This window comes from Myxine glutinosa, chromosome 8 (assembly GCF_964187855.1).
Source record: "Myxine glutinosa chromosome 8, kmMyxGlut1.1, whole genome shotgun sequence".
Lineage (NCBI taxonomy): Eukaryota > Metazoa > Chordata > Myxini > Myxiniformes > Myxinidae > Myxine > Myxine glutinosa.
The window spans coordinates 94,031,972-94,055,613 of record NC_136268.1 but is presented as its reverse complement, the minus strand read 5'-3'; the positions used below and the strand labels follow the sequence as shown (position 1 = coordinate 94,055,613).

Here is a 23,642-nt window from a genome sequence, read left to right as displayed (position 1 = left end):
ACACTCCACAGACCAGGGGCCATGCATAAAGCAAGGTGGATGTCAAAGATTCTTTATTCCATCAAAATATGCCTACTTGAAGAGCAAATTTCTCTACTACCTCGAGGAACTGTAACAACACAACATCAACAGAAAAAACTGAAGGAGTTTGTTGTTTTTGTTGTTTATATTTATTGTGATTGGTGGCTCATATGTCAGTCTGCTTCAAATGCCCCATGGTTTGATTTGTGCTTTTACAAGACTCTGCTCAACTATAAAGCTGTCAACTCAACCATTTCAGTCAGCGCTGTGAAAGCCTTTGATAGACATTTGTGGTATTTAACCCCAGAACTGGTTGTTTTGGCACTGTTCAGCAATGCAATTCCTCAAAAGGATCGTCGTGCCCTTGCAGATGTGTTACTGGCCATACAACCAGATGAAATGCCAAGCACTCCAAAACACCGCTACGGTTCTGGATATGGCAAACCGTCATTTCCAAAAATTACAGAAGCGACAACCCTGGCTGATCTTGTGAACGAGGACTCGTGGTTTACAGTAAACCTTCTTCACCTAGATATGACCTTCCTAACAGAGGATGTTGACACTTGGCAGAACAATGAGCACTTCAAGGCAGCCAAGTCCATTGTGGATGGGCTTAATGTTGTGAATGACCCTGCGGAGAGAGCAGTAAAGCTCGCAACTGATTTTGTCTCAACTGCAAGAAGAGAAGACCACTTCCAAAATCTTCTTCAAGTGGTTGAATGTGACCGCAAAGCGAGGCCAAATTTGCGGAAACGAGCAAAGTTGGAGTAGTGACATTGGCGTTGTGCTTAATACATTTTCAAACTTTTAATCAATGAAAGTACAATACTACAACACTGTACTACAACTTTGTAATATGAAGAACGATTTTGGTTAATTTTACATTGACATGTAAGGTTGTTTTAACTGTTTGATATTAGGCATTTAGTAAAAGTAGGACTTTACTTTTGTATATAGGTATAATGGTTAATTTTACATTATCTTGTAGTTAATTTTACATTATCTTGTAAAGTAGTTTAGCTGTGGCCCTAAATGGCCCTAAATATATAAAAGTGGCCGGTGGCCACCCAGGACCACCTCTGATTTCATCTATTTTTTGCATACATACTTCTACCAACAAGTGTAACATTTGAGGGAATAGACATTAAAATACAACAACTTTTTGAAAATCATGGGGCGTTTGATGCACCCTAGCGCCGAGGGGAGCGTGCGTGAGTCGGCCATTGTGCGCCCGGAACTCTCAGAACCAGCTGTCTGCATCGATGCACCACATTATGGACCACATATCTGTGGCCGAGCCCCACTGATGGACCCCATGGGTTGGGGCATGGCCCTCTGCTGGAACCGGCCATGAGGGCCCGAAATCTTGCTGGCGGACCTTGGCCACAGGGCACCGATGCCCCACAGGTGAACCACACTAGTCGGCCCTGTGGGCCATAAATAAATAAAAATGGACACGTTGGGTGCATTTCATTTTATGCTCAAATAGGCCGCCAGTAAGAAAATGAAAGGAAATGACAACATCTGGAAGAAAGTAAATAGCCAGCAGAGGGAGCCGAAGAGCAAGAGATCACCTGCAGGGTTCGGGGTTGTTGATTTATTTTTTATTGTTGAACATTGATGAACAGTGATGACTGCACCGATTGGTGCTTGGGTGTGTATTGGTGCGTTTTTGGGTGCTTTAATGGTGCATTGATGCAGAGCAGACTGTCTCCCCCCAGAAAGAACAATCGCAGGTCCTGGGTTAGTTTTGTAAATAAAGTAAATAATGCTCCCCACCGTCAATGTATAGTTTGAAGACCATTCCGCGATTCGGTTATCCTGTGGGTGTGTTTCTGTTAGGAGAAGGGTGCAATGTCGCAGGGGGACATATTTATTCATTTGTGAATATCTGTAAAACTGTCGCACTCAGGGTTGAGTTAATAGTAGAGGGAACTACGTCTGAGTGCCACACTAAAGTAGGTAAAAATTTATCGGGTCGGGACGAGCCGAGGTAGAGAAGGGTGCAGTGTTGCGGATATGGGATTTACATCCATCCATATCCGCTTGTAAATATTCCCCTATTTCCTCAATACTTCCCAACTATCCGCAATCCCCCATTCCCTAGTCCCATTTTCTGTAAACAACACTCTGTAGACCCGACCTCCCCCTATTTCCCCCATTAAATGTCGTGCCCAGGTTCACCGCATCTCATGTAAGACAACTATAGGACATCTTGCTAGTTATTCTTAGTCTATGTCAGTTAAGGACTCGTGTCCATTAATTCTGACCCTTCGTTGCACCAGAATGTGATTGTATGGCACCGTTAGGAAGTTTAGGACCTCCCAATACCTCCCCGCAGCTCTTCCTCACGGTTCAGCAACAACAACAACAGCAACGGCAGCGGCGTACACAGGGAGTGCGCGTCCTCACTCCGGCTTGGTTGGTAGGGGGTGTTGGGAGGGCACGAGGCCTTCCCAACGAGCCGCCATCGAACATGTGCTCGACGGGGTTACCAAATAGGGGCTCCCTGTCAGCTCCTCGTCAAGGGCGGAGCCCGGTAACCCCCGCACCCAATGGAAGCGGCGGACCGGCCCCAGGGGGGCGGAGCCAACCAGCCGAGGGCGTGTCACTCCCCGCTGAGCATGCGCAGGAAGAGGGAGGTGACGTCAGATGCGCGCTGAGCTTGAAGCAAGAGAGACGTCCCTTCCGAGCGCTGTGACACCTCCCTGCATCTCTTGGACCGTGCTTGATCCTGTCCCCGAGCCAAGGTGAACCTTGTGCTATCAACCTACCTGTCCTCCCTGCCATCAATCCCTGTGTAAGTCAGCCTTGTTCCGTTTGTCTGTGGTCTGTCTGGGATAAGATAAGACTGTAATTAAGTGCCTATCTCTTCTGTGTCTTTACCTCACTACCTTGTAATCTACCCCCTTTTCTCCACCACTGTAATTATACCCTCCTCCGGAGGTCTTGAGAACTGTACCGCTTGCGTCGTTTCATCTATCCCAGTCGTTGTGTCCTTTCCATCATTGATTTAGCATAGCGCGATTTGGTCAACGTCTGGGTGGAATCGGGGTCTAGTCGGGGAATAACTGTTCGGTCGCGGCAATACCACCGCTCGGTAAATAACATCTAACCACGTCCGTAACTATATATATAAATATATATATATATATATATATATATATATATATATATATATATATATATATATATATATATATATATATATACAGTGGAACCTCGACTTACGAGTGCCCCAACTTACGAGTTTTTCGAGATACGAGCCGTCACTCTGGCAGTTTATTGCTTTGAGATGCGAGCCGAGATCCGAGTTACGAGCTTTCGCCACCCGGTCACGTGGTTATCTTGCCGTGCACGTACAGTATCTCTGTCGTAGTATAGCGCTGCATTTTAGATTTCGCATTTCGGTTATTTTGAGTTTACGCCGCCAGGTGGGCTCCGGTCACGTGGTTATCTTGCCGTGCACGTACAGTATCTCTGTCGTATAGCGCTAATGATATATAACGCCGCCGATAATGATATGATAATTTATGATAATCTATGCAGCACGACGTGGTCCTCACGTCACACAAGGCGCCTTTGCCGGCGCAAAACGGCTCTCTCAGGGTCAAACTCAGTATCGTTTTGAGCGCACGGTTCAGACCTTCAAGAAAAAGTTTATTTTGTAAAAATCGAGCCAAAATCGAGAAAATTGTAAAAAATTTGTAAAAATTTGTAAAAATATATATATATATATACAGTGGAACCTTGACTTACGAGTTTAATTCGTTCTGTGACCGAGCTCGTAACTCAAATTGCTCGTTTCTCAAATCAAATTTCCCCATTAAAATGCATTGAAATGCTATTAATCCGTTCCAGCCCGCCAAAAACCACACCAATTTTTTTTTAAATATGCAGTATATATAAAAATATCTCGCGCTTTATATTTCACCTGTATGCAGCATACAAGTTGGCAGGATGGCCTGGACTGGAGGTACGCACACTTGACTCTAAAGGCTAAACTGTCCAGCCTGGGTTTGAATCCCGACCCAGCTATAACCTGTCATGGGTGAATCACAGGCAGGGTGATTCATCAATGTGTGTACCGCTAAACTGGGCGCCCCGTTTGCGTCCCATTAGTTGTTGGATGTTAAGGATCTCACCGTGTTTTCCACAAAGAGAAGGCGAGCTATCGCCGGCACTCTGAACAAGTTGTGGCCTGGCATGGCATGAACATGAAAACATGAACATGAACATGAAATGTTCGACATGAACATGAAATTTTCCAAAATAACCAAAATGCGAAAACAAAAATGCAGCGCTATACGACAGAGATACTGTACGTGCACGGCAAGATAACCACGTGACCGGAACCCACCTGGCGGCGTAAACTCAAAATAACCAACATGCGAAAACAAAAATGCAGCGCTATACGACAGAGATACTGTACGTGCACGGCAAGATAACCACGTGACCGGAACCCACCTGGCGGCGTGAACTCAAAATAACCAACATGCGAAAACAAAAATGCAGCGCTATACGACAGAGATACTGTACGTGCACGGCAAGATAACCACGTGACCGGAACCCACCTGGCGGCGTAAACTCAAAATAACCAACATGCGAAAACAAAAATGCAGCGCTATACGACAGAGGTACTGTACGTGCATGGCAAGATAACCACGTGACCGGAACCCACCTGGCGGCGTAAACTCAAAATAACCAACATGCGAAAACAAAAATGCAGCGCTATACGGCAGAGATACTGTACTTGCACGGCAAGATAACCACGTGACCAGAACCCACCTGGTGGCGTAAACTCAAAATAACCAACATGCGAAAACAAAAATGCAGCGCTATACGACAGAGATACTGTACTTGCACGGCAAGATAACCACGTGACCGGGTGGCGAAAGCTCGTAACTCAGATCTCGGCTCGCATCTCAAAGCAATAAACCGCCCGAGCGACGGCTCGTATCTCGAAAAACTCGTAAGTTGGGGCACTCGTAAGTCAAGGTTCCACTGTATATATATATATATATATATATATATATATATATATATATATATATATATATATATATATATATATATATATATATATAGTGTGGTATGAGGTGTCATGAAAAACAGCGCCCGTGCGATTTGCGTGCTAAAATTGATTTTTTTGCTTTGTTGGATTGATTTTAGGTCAATTTATTCGAAAATAATGGGGTTCAAATTTTCCGACCCCTGGACCCCCTTTTAAGGGGTGTTTTGTTTCCAGTGACCCCCGGGACTGACCATGCGACTTTCTCCCCTAACAACTGAGAGATTTTATCGATCTCGGGGTCGTTAGAGAGGTTTTCGATGACGCTAAATCCATTTATGATACTTTCGAAGCGACCGGAAGTGGCGATCCCCGACTTCCGGTTAGGTTCCATGCCAAGGTGAAGGTCATTTCGAAGGTAGCGATAAAACCTGGTCATATAGTACCACTCTATGAGGGTTTTCATGCACGAGAAGACGGCTGAAGCAGTTATTTTTGCGATCAGACTGGCCAGTCACAAATAAATCTACGTTTTGAAGCCATTCTTAGTCAAATTTAGAAAATATTTACCGAAATAGCAAAAGTCTTACAAATGATATAAATACAGAACTATGTGTGTTTAGCTTGTTTAATGTCACAAAATGTTTTTGTTTACACAAGTATGTAATAATGTAACACAATTCCTCTAAATTCTCAAGATAACACATCCGAGAATCATGCAAGATAATTTTGATAATTAAATAGCTTTTAAACTAAAATTACTGGACGGATTATTCGTCAAAATCTTCGCTAACTATATCATTTCTTACCAAATGTACACAATTATCGACACAAGTAGTTAAGAAATGTAACACAATTCCTCTAAATTCTTAAGATAACACATCCGAGAATCATGCAAACTAAACTACTGGACGGATTATTCGTCAACGTCTTCGCTATGTATATCATTTCTGACCAAATTTACACAGTTATCGACACAACATTTACATAGAGGAGTGCATGGAAGACCGTTCTTCCAACAACTGCATCTGCCTTTGCAGCTTGACTTACATTTACATTTCGTAAGCTCAATCACAGCTTTTGGGGCAGGGAGGTTGAGACATCCCACCGGAACATATAGACCTTTCTTTACAGTCCATCCATTTTGTTCAATAGAAGGCAGAGTCGGGCAGTTTGTAGTATATGATTTATCCCGCATGGCGATGTAATTTGCGCGATGGATGTGGGGCAATAACGCAGCGCGAGTAGGAGGTAACATCTCTCCCTCTAAGTTTTTTGACCGAAATAGTTCCCATCTAAGCGCCGGTAGGGTTGTAGGACTGGTCGAGCAGTATACGCGACAGACAAACTTCTCCAAATCCTTGACCTGAGAGGGCAGTTCACCATTCGTCAGCGTGGTCGGGATAGGACCCTCACCAAGCTCCCGGAAGCAGCTGATGGCAGGATCATCTTCATCAAGCTTCATGTAGGCACCAACCCAGGTCTTCTTGGTGATTTCCATGAATTTCCCACCCCAGTCAGCGCCAGAGAAATTGTGGAGTCCAATCAGTCCTTGACATTTCCGAAGACCTATTACTCCAACTCGGTCCACCACATCAATTTCGCGGTACTTCGTTCCCTTACCAGTTAAAAACTTCAGACGAGCTTGAGCTCCAAGACGACCACAAGAGACCAGGTCCAGGAGAAGCGTGAGGACGTCTGTGTCGGGTGACCAAACACATATGTATCTCTCAGCACTTTCAGCGATAGAAGCCAAGACTTGATGAGGTATCAGTGTATCAGCTTCTTCGTGTGAATGATCTTCTTCAAAATTGTGACCCTTGATCTTGGTGTTGGACACGACGACTAGTTTGAAGGTATTGTTACCGGAGAAGTGTTCCAACAAACCCTGAGCGAACATAGAAGTCAGTTTACTCTTAGAACTTGATGCAGACAGAATCTCCTTTAGAGACATTGTGAGCTTCATATCTGGGTGGATGGCATATTCTGTGGAGGTCTTACTTCTCTTCTGGCGCGTCTTGTTCTTCAGAGTTTGATCCAGATAATGATCAAATACCACTCGAGCCTCATTGTAGCCTGTCATCATGTACTCAATCCGCTTGATAAATGCGTCTTGGAGGTCCGATAGCTTTCGCATTATCGTTGTTTTCTTCATACTCTGAACCACAGCCATGGCGTCAATGACAAGAATGACATTCGTTTTGTTTTGGCTGATGCTTTACCTGGCGATCGGTTCGAGTATTCTGGACGAGAAACTGGCAAGCAACATCAACAGTTTTGTCCACTTGTGCATTGCGCATTTCAGAAACTTTGAGAACATGACGGCCAAATAGGAGATGAGTGAGGAAGAACTGGAGAAGTGGAGGATTCTCAAAGTCTTCAAACATTCCCCTGAACGACCAGCTTCGATGCTGCATTATCTCTTCCCTTAGAATGTTTGCCATGTTCTTCAAGTTGCCAACTGTGTCGTCGTTATCCAGCTGTGCAGACCTCAGTTGCATGGCCTTCCTAACCGCCAGTGAAAGAACGAGGTTGTCGGGCTCATTTTTGCGTAGTGATTGGACGAACTGGATATTCGGAAGCCGTTCAGTAATGAGCTTTTTCAAATGCCTGCGGTAGTTGGTTGTCTGATTGATCTCTACATTATACCTCTTCAAAATGGACAAATATGCACCATTCACTTCAGCCATGTTCAGAGTAAGATCGTCCGCAGTAAGAGTATTTTGGACGGAGAGAAGCAACTGTTCATCACATAGAGAGCCAATAAGCTGGGTATTACTACGATCTTTTCGCGTTAAAGTGCGCTGCGCGTATCGTAAACATTTCCTATGATAGTATTTTTCAAGAGCAGAGGCATCCCCAGCGTCTTCTAACTCGGACACGCAAGTTCTGATGCGGTCATCCTGAGTCTTGAACTTTATCTCGAGGAAGTTTTCACCCATCTTGTCAGAGTAAACGCGATGGAGAGGTTCTGATATGTTATTAGAACAAAAGCTACATGACTAGAACAGACACACCTTTTCCTTCGGGATGGTTTTTGTTGTTTTAGGCCGGGTAGAATCAGCCACACTGGAAGGTCATCCAGGCCCACGCGCAGGGCATGCAGGAGAATCAAACCGGACTCGTTTAACCCTTAGCCGTTCAATCATGCTTGTGTTGACGATGGGTTTTCGACATTCGCTATGATACCATACTGATTTCCGTTCAGATTCACCTAAGCTAGCTAACCGATCTGTAAGTCGCTTAATATCACCCTGACCCAAAGACAGTCGCTCGTTAGCACAATAAATAAGTTCGCCAATCATATCAGGATTGTTTATCAGTCTCTTCTTTGATGTAGCTCCCTCATTGCAGATGATGCACACGCTGTTCTTCTCAGACATGACCTCTAGATGGTTTTGTACTAGTCTCTGTCAGCCTTCTTTCTGAAAAACAAAAAAACAAAAGCCTTGAGCATTTTACCAATACTTTTTTGTCCTTATCTCGGGCATCTAGATCGAGCAACAGGGCATCTAGATCGCAAAAATAACTGCACCAAACGTCTTCCTGTGCCTGAAAACCATAAAAAAGAGGTATTACATGCCTAAGTTTATTGCTACAATTGAAATGACCTTGACCGTAGCATCTTTGGTGAATGGAAATCTGGGATCGCCACTTCCGGTCGCTTCGAAAGTATCATAAATGGATTTAGCGTCATCGAAAACCTTTCTAACGACCCCGAGATCGATAAAATCTCTCAGTTGTTAGGGGAGAAAGTCGCATGGTCAGTCCCGGGGGTCACTGGAAACAAAACACCCCATAAAAGGGGGGTCCGGGGGTCGGAAAATTTGAACCCCATTATTTTTCAATATTTTGACCTCGAATTAATCCAACAATGCAAAAAAATCAATTTTAGCACGCAAATCGCACGGGATTACACTTCATACCACACTAATATCTCAACATGCTATGAAAGGATTTGGACGAAACATGTGAAAAGGAAGAATGGATTTAATTTCGGTGAAGTTCCAGATCCGGAGACGAGAATTTTATATTTTTATTTTAAGTGATTTTTGAACATTGAGAGATGGGGCCAAAAACGATATATAGCACGATATTTCAAAAAGTTGTGGTTGAGTTATGACAAAACCTCGTGTATGAGTTGGTTAGGTGACAAGAACAAGCCGATTAGACTTTGGTTCAGGTCCGAATCCAGATCCGGCCTATCAGTGAGATACAAAACATAAACTGTTCAGCCTGGCACTACCGCTCTACCGCTCTACCGCTCTACCGAGTGCCGTTCTCGTTGTAATCCTTAAATGTTCCAGATATTCTTTGTCTGTGTAATGGAACAGAAATCCCAAATATTGAGGTAATTGTTAATTTTCAACTTTTTTTTTTAACTGCACTTCTATCATACCAAACTGCACTTGTGATCCATCTGGGGTCGAGTAATTTGTCATTCTTGTCTTGCACAAATCCTGCTTGAATGAAACTGTGTGATGTTGGACTAGTAGACATTACTTTATTGGCCCAAGGTTCAGTGTGGATGAGTTGGGAGCACAGCTGTTGGTGATGCAATAAATTTCTCCACAAAAGTATGGCCTTTTGAAGTGGTAATCTTAGTTATGAAAACCCGGTGCATTCTTATTGTGCATGTTCTGTGATAATGTTCACCATTTAGACTTTCCATTTTTTGTGAACGACATGAAACCGGTTTATTCAATTTGGTTAATAAATGAGAATTTTATGAATCTGCAACGGATTTGCATCAAAAACTCTCTGTGCCCCTATATTGCTGTATTGTAATATTGTGGGGCCTATCTGCAGAATCGAGTTATTTCCCATCATCTTTGCTTTTTCACTGATGCACATTCATCTTAGAGGTTTAATCTCAGGTGTGCACTCATTAAAGATGTTTATATTCAAATCGTCCTTTGTGGCCCCCGTGTCGACATTGGCGAAAAAATGCTCACACTGCTTCCAAAGAAGAGCACTGCATCATCCATCCATGATATTCTTCCCTGCTTCCATCATCTATATCCTCTCTTCCACAAACCACTTTGCCACATTTTCCTACTTTCCATTGTCTTCGCCCTCAATGTTTCATACGAATCCACCAATGAAAACTCAGAGATTCCTGCACTGTAGAGATGTCCATCATGCTCCAAATTGGCTGGGCTGGTAGTGGGAGATTTGGATTTGGATTTGAACCGACATCGCATAATTCTGCTTCTGGCATTATTGAGAGTGCAGCGACAACATGAGGTGGGTACACCGTAAACACAAATATCTTTCCTTGAAATACAACTTCACTCTCCGATATCCACTTCAGATATGCTTTAACCCTTCTGCGTTTGCTTTCACTGTGTTTGGGCGTAACTTCACTTTTGTCCTATTGTCGGGCTGTTCCTCCCGGCGCCCCACCCCTCTCCCCAACCACCCAAGAGCAAAAATTGAATAAACGTGACTCGATTTTAATAAGTCTGTACAGTTTGGCTATAACATATAGATCAAGGTGGAAAGAAATCACGACAACAATGCTCCTCCGTTGTAATGCAATTGTTTGAAAAACACGCCTTTGGATAACGTTGTAGGTGAGAATGATGTGAGGCCAAAAGCATTCTTCAAAACAAATTTATTTTTACACAATATTTATGAGACTTGCCACCTGCATTCCGTTTGATATCCTTAATATGTTTTGATAAATGCTTTGGGATTTCATCTGATATGCCTTGTTTTATTCTAAACCAATTTTTTTATTATTATTTTTTGCTGAAATACCTATTATTTCATGCCTGTTACCACGGTGGCCCTGGAAAGTAATGCTCTGTCGTGTGTTTATTCCTGTCCTTGGTATCAACTGAGTTGGAATTTCTGGAAATGGATTCGGTTTTATTTGATGGAGCACACGATAAGTCTTGGATAAGACTCCTTTGGATTTTTATTTTTAACCAGCTTACCTGGTTTAAGCCTGGTGTTGGCTTAGCGGTTAGGGTGCCGGCTTGGGATCCTAGGATCCTGGGTTCGAATCCCGGTCGATCGCTGAATTAACGCCAGGGGGGTTGACTCAGCCTGTCATCCTTTCGAGGTCGGCAAATTGAGCACCAGCTTGCTGGAATGAATGACGAAGGTGTGTACCCCGGTTTAGAATAGGTACACCATATCCCTGCGCATCGTAAGAGCGTGACCAAGGGTTGGTGTCAGGAAGGGCATCCGGCCATAAAAACATTGCCTCAAAGAGGGAACCATGATTGTCATGGGGCCCGCAAGGCTAACCCCCGCTCTAGCGGGGAAAATGGCCTTAAAACGATCATTCATTCATTCATTTTACCTACATTCTGTGCTTTTGTCATTTGAAATATGCCGTCTTTTGAAGGTGGAAGTGACATTTTTATATGTACAATTACTGAAGTGAAGTCGATGGCACGCCATCGCAAATCCCCACACTCCTTCCCACCTAAGGCAAAGTTGAAAGATGACAAAAAGTTTCACCAGGAATGTCAAATTTTGAGTTAAAAAATCTTTTGTTTTGACCCCTGTAACCTCAAGTCCCCATAATGGAGCATGAACCAGGGGTAAAATTAAAAAAATCGTTACATATTTCAATTTAATGCATCCCTCAAGGTTGATTGCAAATACAAAGTTTCATCAAAAATGTTTTAAAATGTGCCTGTAATTGTACTTCTGAAATGTTACCCTATTGATCCACACAAGGGGGATAAATTGATACTGCTCTCGCACCTTATTGCCATGTAGTCATCATAACGACCAAGTTTGGTGAATTTCTGCACAACTGTTTAGGCAGAGATAGCCTGGTGGACAGACAGATGGAGCTGGTTACAATAACCCCCCCCCCCCCTTTTTTTCTTTTCTTTCAAAATGTGTGGGGATACCAAGTGTTATTCATCCCTTTTATATGTCCCTCTCCCATGGCTTTCATTCCTCAGCACAACGGTTGGAGAGATTGAGAAAAGAGCGCCAGAATCAAGTGAAATGCAAGAACGTGCCTTGGAAAGATGTTTCGTCAAATATGTTGGGTGAGAAACATTTCGCTTTGGTTGTTTTTATGTTTCGTATGCAGCCTGTGGCTGCTCGTTGCATCATTTCTCTGCAAGCGCGTTTGTGCCGCCGATGCAGTGCCCCAATTACCAGTGAGCTGGTACTCAATTTGCCGACCTCGGAAGGATGGCAGGATGAGTGAATCCCCCTGACGTTAATTCAACAATCGACCTGGATTCAAACTCAGGATCCTAGGATCCCAAGCCAGCACCCTAACCGCTAAACCGACACCGGGCTACATTTTGCTTTTGATTGCAGTTCTGTTTCTGCTCTAGAATGCCCTTTGTGAGATTGCACTTTCGAATCGTCTCCACCAGCAAGTCGGGTAATGACAAGATACTCAATGTGACCCAACTATTCTTCCACACAGTTGCATTTCTATTCAAGCTACCTGAACCTTCCATCAAGCTTTTAAAACGTCATTACACATTCCCACACATGACACATCCATAACTGGCTGTTCTGCATAAAGCTGTGTAGTAAATGCACCCCAGTGTGACTTGTACCAAGAATCCACGAGTGTTTACGTGTCGTATGTGCCTGTCTGTATGAAAATGACAACCTGTGGGTTCAGATGGAGTGATCCCCGTGCACATTTGATGTTTTGTGCTTTGTTGTACACCACAGATAATGAGCTCTACTGTCGTTTGTGGCAATTAGCTGCTGAATTCCATCACCATTAATATTCCCATTGAGTTTTTCTGTTATACATCTGTGGGGAATAGGCGATTATGCTTGCTGTTAATATCACTGTAACATTTTCAAAGTAAGTGTTTCTTCCATTTTTGACATCAGGAAGATGACATCCGATCCCAGCTCACATGAAAAGGCACGCCACACACGCAGATGCGCATATCTCGCATTTACAGCATGAAGCCACATGTAAAAATGACAGGCCTTGTGGAATAAAAGGAATTGCCCATTAAAATATATAGATTGTATAACACTTGATCCAAGAGCCAGTGCGTTAATTAGCTTTTGAGGTTGTTTTACATCAACAATGGATCCAGGAAATGAAATGGGTAAAGGGGAAGGAGATATTAATGTCAGTAGGGGGGTTTATTGTGGATATTGAATAATAAAACGAACGTCAATTTTCATAACTTGTATCACGTTTATATATCGAAATGAACGTGTATCCACTACACCACGAAAGACCAATGTTATGATGAAGCAGAAATAACATATTTTGATCTTCTTTGTTTTGTATGTTGAGGAAGCAAACAGAGTCAAGTCCACAAAGTTGAAATCTTCGCTGCATCCAGGAATGATGCAAATAATTTTTCACCATCTAAAACACAGATCTGTGGTGGTGATGAGGAAGTTAAGCATAACAATTTTGTTTGAATGTTCATGATTGAAGGCTCCTGGTGGTGGATGTGCGGAGTATCGTTGAGAGAGCGGAAGACAAATGATGAATTGCGAAAGATGATCGATGGGAATAGAGCCTGTGATTGATGCTGTGAAGAGGAACAGGTTGAGATGGTTTGGTCATGTGTTGAGGAAGGATGAAAGTGACTGGTTGAGAAGAGTGATGGAGATGAATGTAGAAGGAAGTAGAGGATGGGGAAAGACTTGGCTAAAGATGGTGGAAGAAGAAATGCGGGCAAGGGGGTTAACAAGGAGAGATGCAGAAAATAGGGCAAAATGGAGAAGATTGTCATGGGGACCGCAAGGCTAACCCCCGCTCTAGCAGGGAAAATGGCCTTAAAATGCCTGTTGTTGTTGTTGTTGCTCCTGGTGGACATTTTGAACTGAAAGCTTATGAAAAGGAACATTGCAAAATCTGTGGAAGAATACTGAAACGCAACAGTCACGCCCTGGGATAGAAATCTAGAAGCGATATTGTTTACATAGGCGGTTTTGCACTTGCGCAAGTTGGCAAAATTATTGACTGTGCCATGCCCATTGGGAACGAAGTGCTTGCTACAGTAAGGAAGTTACAGTTTGGGAATCCTCAACTGCACTTTGAAAACAAAGTAGAATTGCAAAAGAAGGTCACAGGTAGAAAAGGTGGGGGGAGGGAGGGTAGGTTAGGGGAGGGAGGGGGGGAGGTGTGAGTTACAGATACCCCTATGATGGATCAATGCCTGTTTTATAGGAAAGTAGATTGTGCCATAACGCATGGTAATGCTGCTTGGAATGCAGGGAGTGCAGCACATGGCCATTGCTGTAAATAATATGTGTGGTACTGGGGGTCTTTTAATGCTAGTGCTGTGGTCTATCCTTTGATGTCCATCAATGCAATATTTTTTTGAGTTGTGCTGGTGGATTTAATCTGCACCTTCGTCTCACGTATCAGTACTTGAAGAAGTGTTCATGCATGCACATAGTTTGTTGGATTTAAACATGTTGACATGAGTTCAAAGGCCTCGAGAAACCCTCACAAAACTCTGATCTGAGTTCTGTGAGAGTTTCTCGAGGCCTTTGAGATAGCATTGGACCCTTTTTGCGCACCACGCTGCGCTGAACAAAGCACGCTTATTAGACAGGGACTCGGAGCCAGGTGACCGGCCCTCTGTATGATTTGCTCGCAATGATATAGCATTAATGTCACATTGCTCTGTTTGTGATGTTTTATTATTGGGGATATCAGAGAGATGTTACTTGCCTGGTTTGTTCCATGCACTGTACTTGTTGTCGGTCATTCCATGCAGGTATGATTTATGAACCAAATCGTCATCTTAAAACAAATCTCCTTTTTTTGGTGTTCGTGATTTGATGCTGAAATCGCCAGATTGATCCGTTGGGTTGTAGTCCACTCGGTGATCTTAACGTGCCCTTTCTCACAAACTACACTGATTTTCCCTTTGTCATCATTTGTCATTATTGCTTGCATTGTTTGCTGTAAAATGGTTAGTGGTGTCCCACACTATATGTTTGGACCCATTGGGCAGAGCATGGGTGGTCAGATAGACAGCGTGTTACTGATTGGGCTTTGGATTTAATATGCATTTAATATTGCAGTACTATCCTGGTGCCTGGTGTTGGCTTAGCGGTTAGGGTGCCGGCTTGGGATCCTAGGATCCTGGGTTCGAATCCCGGTCGATCATTGAATTAACGCCAGGGGGGTTGACTCAGCCTGTCATCCTTCCGAGGTCGGCAAATTGAGTACCAGCTTGCTGGGATGAATGATCACGGTGTGTACCCCGATTTAGAATAGGTACACCGTATCCCTGCGCATCGTAAGAGGCGACCAAGGGTTGGCGTCAGGAAGGGCATCCGGCCATAAAACATTGCCTCAAACAGGGAACCATGATTGTCATGGGGCCCGCAAGGCTAACCCCCGCTCTAGCGGGGAAAATGGCCTTAAAACGATCATTCATTCCAGTACTATCCTAATGAGGCATGGAAGAATGGCGTTGGAGGTGATTTTGTTAAGATCTTTCCATTACCTCATTCTAAGGTGTGTGTTTATGCTTGCAACCTTGTCTTTCTGCCGGGTCTTCCTTACGTCCTGGTTTGGGTGGCTGATAAATAGGTTCAGCAGTCCTTTGAAATCCCATTTTACTGTTGTCAGTGTGAAGTGATCAGCTTGTTTAATCCTACTATTAATATCATGAAGCCTTTACCTCCAATTGTCTTTTCCTGCTCCCTGCTTTCTGTTCTCATGTAGAGGAAGAGGTGACCTCAGCATTCGAGAGGAAAGATTTCCATGGTCGGTCGGTGCCTGTCGGTCCATCGTTGCTTTCTCTGCGCTTGGAGCAGTGTCCCCAGCAGCTCAACAATCCTTTCAATGAGTTCTCAAAGTTTGATGGCAAGGTCAGTCAGTACACCATTGCTTTATGAAATAGACTTAAAGACAATTTGACACTTTTATTTCTTCTTGAAATCAAATCTAATTGCTTTTCATGTTTGCATTCTGAGGTTCTTAAATATATTAGTCCATGAATTTCATTGATTTTATTCTTCCGTCCTCCTTCAATCAAGTATAATCTTTGTCTATCTCTTTTTTGTCTCTATTTTTCAATGATGCTCATCAAAATTGAATTTTTTCTTTCTACTTTCTTTTATTCTGGGAAAATACCAGGATCATGCACATGCACATTATAACCTGGTGTTGGCCTAATGGATAGGGTGGCGGGCTTGGGATCCTAAAGTCCTGAGTTTGAATCCCGTTCAGCTGTTGAATTAATACCAGGTGGGGTTGACTCAGCCTGTCATCCTTCCGAGGTTGGCAAAATGAGTACCAGGGTACTGGGTCCTCTCTCAAGGAGGTTGGTGGCAGGATTTGCACTCTGGCCGCTGTAAAACACCTCATTCCGTAGCACACACAGTGGTGTGTGTCGGGATGGTGCTGAGGAGTCGTCCACGGACGCAGCGACGTGCTGATCCAGCGTACACTTCTATATATATATATATATATATATATATATATATATATATATATATATATATATATATATATATATATATATATATACACAGTCCTTAAAATATTTATAGATGGTACTTTCTGACGGCATTCATATTGTTCTTATTTTAAATGGAGAGTGTTATGAAGAATTCCTTCTCCTAAGTCTATATGAAATACTGTCTACTTTCATGGGTTTCAAAGTGTAGCTCCAATGCCAAGTGTCACACGCCTCTGAAGCCCTGCCCACATGAGGCCATGCTACAAACGATGATTGTCTGATTTATTTACCTCAGACAACGACAGCAATTGCTAACCCCCATGAAGACACTATTGCCGACGGGCCTTTACAGGACACTCACAATGGGCACAAATCTTACTTCAACTAATGTAGTAAGCCTGGTGTACACACAAGGGATGAGATGGGGATGGTGGGATTCAAAGGACAACCCCAAGCAAAGTGAAAGGGGAAGGAAGTTGGGACAAGTAAAGAAAATATGGGAAGGCGATCAGGGGGGAGGGGAGGGTCGGAGGAGATGAGATAGTTGAATTTGCCTACTTGCTGGCAAGACATGTAGTTTGCCATCTTTGTGCGAAGGCGTGTGTGCAGGCTATGGAGGTGCACAAATATGTTGGTGTCAGCAAACGGACATGTGGTAGTGAGGCACAACAGGTTCGTGCTGCTTCACAAACAGGCTGGTGCTTCCTGGTGCCTGTATGTGCTTCCTGGTGCCTGTATGTGCTTCCTCTTTTCTTGATGTTGTTTCCCCACTCATTAATCTGCAACAACTACTATGCCCATGCATGCTTCCTCTTATATAGCCACATGCGGAGTGGAATGATCTGTAGTGCATTGTATAGCACAACCCCCACACGGAGCAACCAGTTCCATTGACTGCATCCACACTACGGATTTTTGTGACATAAGCAAAAAGCTTGGGCTATTTTGGTTGTTTACTGTTTAAAACAAGACTTTGTGGCATAATGGCTAGAACATCTCGTCTGAGTCTGGAAGGTTGACGGTCCAATTCCAACTATGGCCGAGTAATACCGTAAACACTTAAAACACTTAAAAACACTTTAAAAATTGCAGTGCTGCTTCCACACTTGACACTGAGCATTTAGGGGGTAGAGCATGGACAAATGCTTTGGGTTGATAATCCAGTGGGGGCAGGGAGTGGACAGAATTTCTCTTTAACTGCCCCACTACCTGCGGTAGGAAGTGAGACGTCACAAAGATGGTGTCGCCAGTACCCAGAGTGCCCTGGGATGTTATGTCACTGCCACCAAGCTCCGTGGCTGTGTTTGTCTGAAGTCAAGTCCGATATTGTCTCGTGTATTTGTCTGCACGGATGTCTAATTTTTTTTTGTTTGAGTTCCTCCAAGATCCTTAGACTCTGTAATAAAATAGAGCTTCAGAAGAAGAAACTGAGAATTTATCAAGCATCCAATATAAAATACACGTTTGTTTGTTCTTCTTCACAATTACATCATACTTCCCTCTCTCTCCCCCTCTTGTCTCCCGCTCCCTTTATTATATGTTATATGTGTTAGCTCTTACATGAGCCTTGACTTAGTATACAAAAAAAAGTCACTGCTGGTTTCACTTACGGCCATATGTGGTATAATGGTTATTTGGTGTGGGGGGAATGTAATTATAGTGGCCTGCAAAAGTATTCATCCCTACCAATAATGGCACATTTTGATGAATTACAAATTAAGTAGAAACAATTTTTCCAAATGAAGTTTTTATTCATAACTGAAGAGATCAAACTAAACACTGTTATAGTTGAAGGAGGTTACATGTCAGGAATACCTGCAAAAACCATGTACTAATCAAAATTCATTTTTTTGTTTGTTTGTTTTTTTTGTTTTTTGTATACAAGATCGAGGCCCGTGAAAGAGCGAACATTAATCACACAGAAAGACAAACAGACACATAAAACAAATAACATCCGGAGCGGTAGACAAGATGGGGAGAGAGGGGGAAGGACACAAACACAACATTTGAGAGCAGGGACCGAGAGACATGGAGACATCGAGAGATCTGTGGGAGGGAGAGGGCTTTGGGGGGTAGGCATGTGAATGGGGGGGGGGGGGGGGTGGGAGAGGTATAAACATATGGACACTGCCAGGACTTCCAGGAAAGAAGTTGGAATTTCAAACAAGGTGGATCTGGGGTGAATTAGTGGGGGTAGAAAAGATCATGGTTTTGGATGGGGGAAGATAAGAGATGGTGGTGAACAGCTGTTTTAAAGACCTGGAGGGAGGAGTGGGATTGAAGGGAGTGTGGGAGTTTGTTCCAGAGGCGGGAGAAAAGAGGAATGAAAGAGTGAAGGTGAGCAGAGAGCCGAGATTTCGGCAGTTTAACCATCAGAGGGTTGCTGGCAGATCTTGTGCGACCTGTAGGAATATTTGGGGGACAGAGCACAGAGAGAGCTGGGGGAGCAAGGCCGGAGAGGAGTCGGTAGAAGACAGAAAGACCACCTACCTGCCTGCGGTGAGTGAGTGAAAAGTATTCAGCTACTTTGGTCAGTTCTTAGTGGAAGTACCTTTTACAGCAATGACTGCTATGAGTCTTTATGGGTCGGTGGGCCTTTACCAGCTTTGCACAGTGAGATGGTGAAATCTTTGCCCATTCTTCATGTGAAAATTTCTCTAGTTCTGCCAAGATTGATGGGGATCGTTGATGGACTGCAATCTTCAAGTCTCACCATAAATGTTCAATTGGGTTCAAGTCAGGACTTTGAATGGGCCACTCAAGAACATTTATTTTCTTCTTTTTCAGCCAATGTGGCTTTAACTTTGTGCTTTGGATCATTGTCCTGCTGAAATGTGAATCACCTACCCAGTTTCAGATTCATGGCTGACTCAAGCAGGTTTTCATCAATGATTCTCCTGTACTTTGCACCGTCCATTGTCCCTTCTGTCCTGACAAGCTTACCAGTCGAAGATACTGTACCACCTGACGAGGCGCCTGCTGAAGTGGCGCCTTCAGAAGAGCTATAATGCTCTTCTTTGCTGTGCAGTACAGGAAAAACTCCCCTCTGGTCTGGTGCTCCTGCCTCACACCTAGCTCATCTTCACTCTGTTGAAACCAAAGCGTTCAGAATCATTGGAATCTCCCGCGATGAGGCTAACTCCAAAGGCCTTTCACTCACTCACCGCAGGCAGGTTGGTGGTCTTTCCGTCTTCTACCGACTCCTCTCTGGCCTTGCCCCCCCAGCTCTCTCTGGGCTCTGTCCCCCAAATATTCCTACAGGTCGCACAAGATCTGCCTGCAACCCTCTTATGGTTAAACTGCCAAAATCAAGACTTTCTGCTCACCTTCACTCCTTCATTCCTCTTTTCTCCCGCCTCTGGAACAAACTCCCTCACTCTCTTCAATCCCACTCCACCCTCCAGGTCTTTAAAACAGCTGTTCACCACCATCTCTTATCCTCCCCCATCCAAAACCTTGATCTTTCCTACCCCCGCTAATTTCGGTCCCCTTGTGTTTTATACCTCTCCCCCCCCCCCCCCCCCCCCCCCCCTTCCCACGCCTCCTCCCCCCAAGCCCTCTCCCTCCCACACTTCTCCCTGCTCTCAAATGTTGTGGTTGTGTGTTTCCCCTTCTCTCCCCATCTTGTCTTCCGCTCCCTCTTTTTGTATATTTTGTTTGTCTGGTTGATTTGTTTGTGAAATAAATGTTAGCTCTTTCACGAGCCTCGATTCAGTATACAAAAAAAAAAGGAAAAAAAAAAGTCCCTGCTGATGAAAAGCAGCCCCATAACATGATGCTGTCACCAACATGCTTGACAGTATGGATGGTGTTGACTGGCTGATGTGCAGTGTTAGGCTTGCACCAGACATAACGCTTTGAATTTAGCCCAAAACATTCAATTTTGTCTTTGACCACAAAATGTTTCTCCCCATGTCTGCAGTATCATTAAGATCCTTATTCACAAATTCCATACGAGCAAATAAATGCGTCTTTTTCGGTAATGGCTTCGTTCTTGCCACCTGTCCATAGATGCCGGCTTTGTGAAGGGAATGGGATATTGTTTATTGATGAGCACTGACCCCCCATCTCAAATAAAGAGCCTTGCAGATCTTTCAAAGTCGTTGTTTGATTTACAGTGTCATCCCAAGACAGTTTCCTGCTTGCCCGGCTGCTAAGTTTGGTTGGGCGACCTGATCTGGGTAGAGTCTGGGTGTTACGATATGTCTTCCACGTCTTAATGATGGATTTCACCGTACTCAAACGGATAATGAGTGACATTGAAATTTTCTTATAACCCTCCCCTGAACGGTGCTTCTCCACCACTTTATGTCTGACTTCTTTGAAAATCTCCTTGGTCTTCATGTTTGCCTTGTTGTTTGACTGAGTTAGTTGCACATTAAAACTCAGATAAGTGGGAGACCTTAATTTTAAAACTAAAACACTGATTAGTGATTACATACAGGTGAAACCTATCACACTTATTTTGTAACCTTTCATACAAATAATTTGCTGCTGAAGTGATTTCGGGTTAATTAGGCAAAGGGTTTGAATACTTATGCAACTGAGAATCATCTGATTCTCTCTGTTCATCTAACTTATTCACATTTTATCTGTATTTTTTTTGCTTTGTCTCTTTGGCATAGTTTGTGAAGACTCTATATATTCAGTTTGATTTGAAAGCAACGCAAAATCAATTCAGGTAGCATCAAAATGTGAAAAATTGGGAGGGGGAGGGGGAGGGGGGGGGGGGTGGTTCTGTTCACTTTTGTGGAGAGAAATCTAGGTAAGAGGTCAGAACATGCTCATGGTAATGTGGATGTGATGAAGTTTGCTTTACTCGACTTGGTCATAATGTGGAGTTATTTGTTTGGTCTTTTCAATTAAACTGTTTACACAGGACTTTGTTGTTAGGGAGAGTTAACTAGTCTTGCTGGTGAAGGCTAGTATCAGTCTTCATCGGTGGACAGGTAGAACAATGGATGAAATCAACAGCATGTTGATTGATGTATGCTAACTACCGTGGGAGGCAAGTAGAAGCTGAAGTTTCGGACGTTAACAATTCATCAGAGAAAAAGAAAGTGCTCTGAGATGAAGTCAACACAATATTTTGCTCTGACGAAGGCTTAACTTCCCGAAGTGTCAGCTAAACAGAAAAGGCACTTATCTGAAACGGGAAATCACTGGCTCTACAAGCGTATCTTCCATTTAAATATGGAACCAAATTGTCATAATCACCACATATACAAAAATATATTATCCCCCCTCCCACCTCCTACCCCAAAAAATCCCCACCTACCCCATTCATTGAGGAGCATGGTACCGGCAACAAAGCATGTTTTTGGCTTCATTGATATTCATTTGTCCCACTCTTCTCTTGCCTATGAAACATCTTCCAGAGTCTGTTGTCTCGTGCTCTTCTCCCACTCCCCACACCCCCTCAGTCCCTCCAGATTCTTCAAGTCTTATGTCTACTGAATCCTTATGGTTTCTCCCACATCCCCCCTACCCCCTTTATGGTTTCACCGTTTGCTGCCTTTTCTTCTGCTCTTCGAGGCGTGTTCACAACAGGAAGTTTTTTTTTTTTACAGGAATCTCGGCTTATGGAAGAGGTGAACAACAGACGACAGCAGGTTCACAGACTGACAGGCGATCAAAGTGAAACAGCAAGACATAGATGTGACACAAGATAATAAGTGTACCCACCCTCACCAATCATACCTAACTGCTCCTGAAGTCTGTCTTTTCCACGTGAGAAGGTAGAGAATTTTTTGGCAACCCTCGACCCTGATTCTGCGACTGGAGCGGACGGCATCAGCTTGTGTGTCCCAAAAACCCGCTCTGTTGCTCTTGCCCATCCTCTTTCTGCACTCTTCACTCTATCGTTTGCCCTAAGTCATCTTCCATCTGTTTGGAAGTCAGCCAACGTCACCACATTGCATAAACAAGGTGCACAAACTCATCCCCTTAACTATAGACCGATGAACTTACTTCTAATCGTCAGCAAGATTATGGAATCCGTCATCCCAGTTGAGTCAGAAAAGACTATCTCCCATGTACTTTCTTAACAATCCTCTTGAAGAGATTCAGACTGTCTCCTTTTTGGGCAAACCTCTGTCATGCAAAGTCCTTCCTGGGCACACCTGAAGTAATATCCACCTACAAGGCTCTCATCCATAGCTTGAAGGAGTACTGCTCTTTCTTTTGGGCTGGAGCTCCTGCCTCACACCTTGCTCAGCTTGCTGCCATGGAAACCAAGACCTTCAAGATAATCTGGAATCTCCTGAGATGAAGCTGAGTCTATGGGCCTTACCACTTTCACATCGCAGTCCGGCCGGTGGTCTCTGTCTTCAACCGCCTTCTTTTTCTTTTATTTTATTTTTTGTATACAAAGTCAAGGCTCGTGTAAAAGCTAACACAATTAATCACAAAAAACATAAATGGACACATAAAACATTTTTAAAAATCAAGGTTTTGGATGGAGGAAGATAAGAGATGGTGGTGAACAGCTGTTTTAAAGACCTGGAGGTGGGAGTGGGATTGAAGAGAGTGTGGGGGTTTGTTCCAGAGGTGGGAGGAAAGAGGAATGAAAGAGTGAAAGTTTTTGCTCTTGCACCCACTGCTCTTTCCGTGTCCTGTCCTCTCAAAGTTTCTGCAAGGTGTATGCGGTCTGCCAGAAACCCCCTTATGTTGAAACGTCCAAAATCCAGAATCACTACTCACTTCCACTCATTCGTTCCTCTTTTTTCCCACTTGTGGAACCAACCTTCAAATCCTCTTCAATCTCATTCTTCCCTCCAGGTCTTCAAGACAGCTGTTCACCACCATCTCAGATCATCCCAACCAATACCATGATCCTTTCTACCCTCATGAACACCCACTCCAATGTCTCCTCCAATCCAAGCTTCCAGTTTTTCCATCCTGAGAGTTTGTGGGTGTGTCCAGCTTGTTCAACCCCTGTGTCCTACTCTAGCCCTCATTCTTCCACAATTCACACATGCCTTATTTCTCCAAGTCTCCCTCCATTTTATCCCTCATCCTTGTTGTTGGTGTACTTCTCCCTGCCCCTTTCTTATTCTGCTTCCTTTTATTTTGTTCCCTCCTGGTCCATTCTATGTTCGAGTTCCTCCATGAGCCTTAATGTGGTATTGTGGTATACAAAGAAGTGTTCGAAACAAAAGAGGGTGGAGAGAAGGAGTTTGTCAGCTCGAGTCAAAGAGAGGAATGTTTTTCAG

General features: G+C 43.7%; 1 protein-coding gene across 2 annotated transcripts in view; it reads left to right on the top strand.

Annotated features, from left to right (window-relative positions):
* MAPKAP1 (MAPK associated protein 1) overlaps positions 1–23,642 on the top strand; it is a 327,283-nt gene that overhangs the window by 65,318 nt on the left and 238,323 nt on the right. For both annotated transcript variants that reach the window (XM_068124857.2, XM_068124856.2), the window contains exons 2-3: positions 11,962–12,051; positions 15,690–15,835. In XM_068124857.2, coding sequence (XP_067980958.1) covers positions 11,962–12,051; positions 15,690–15,835 — 236 coding nt within the window. The remainder of the gene's footprint in view (positions 1–11,961; positions 12,052–15,689; positions 15,836–23,642) is intronic.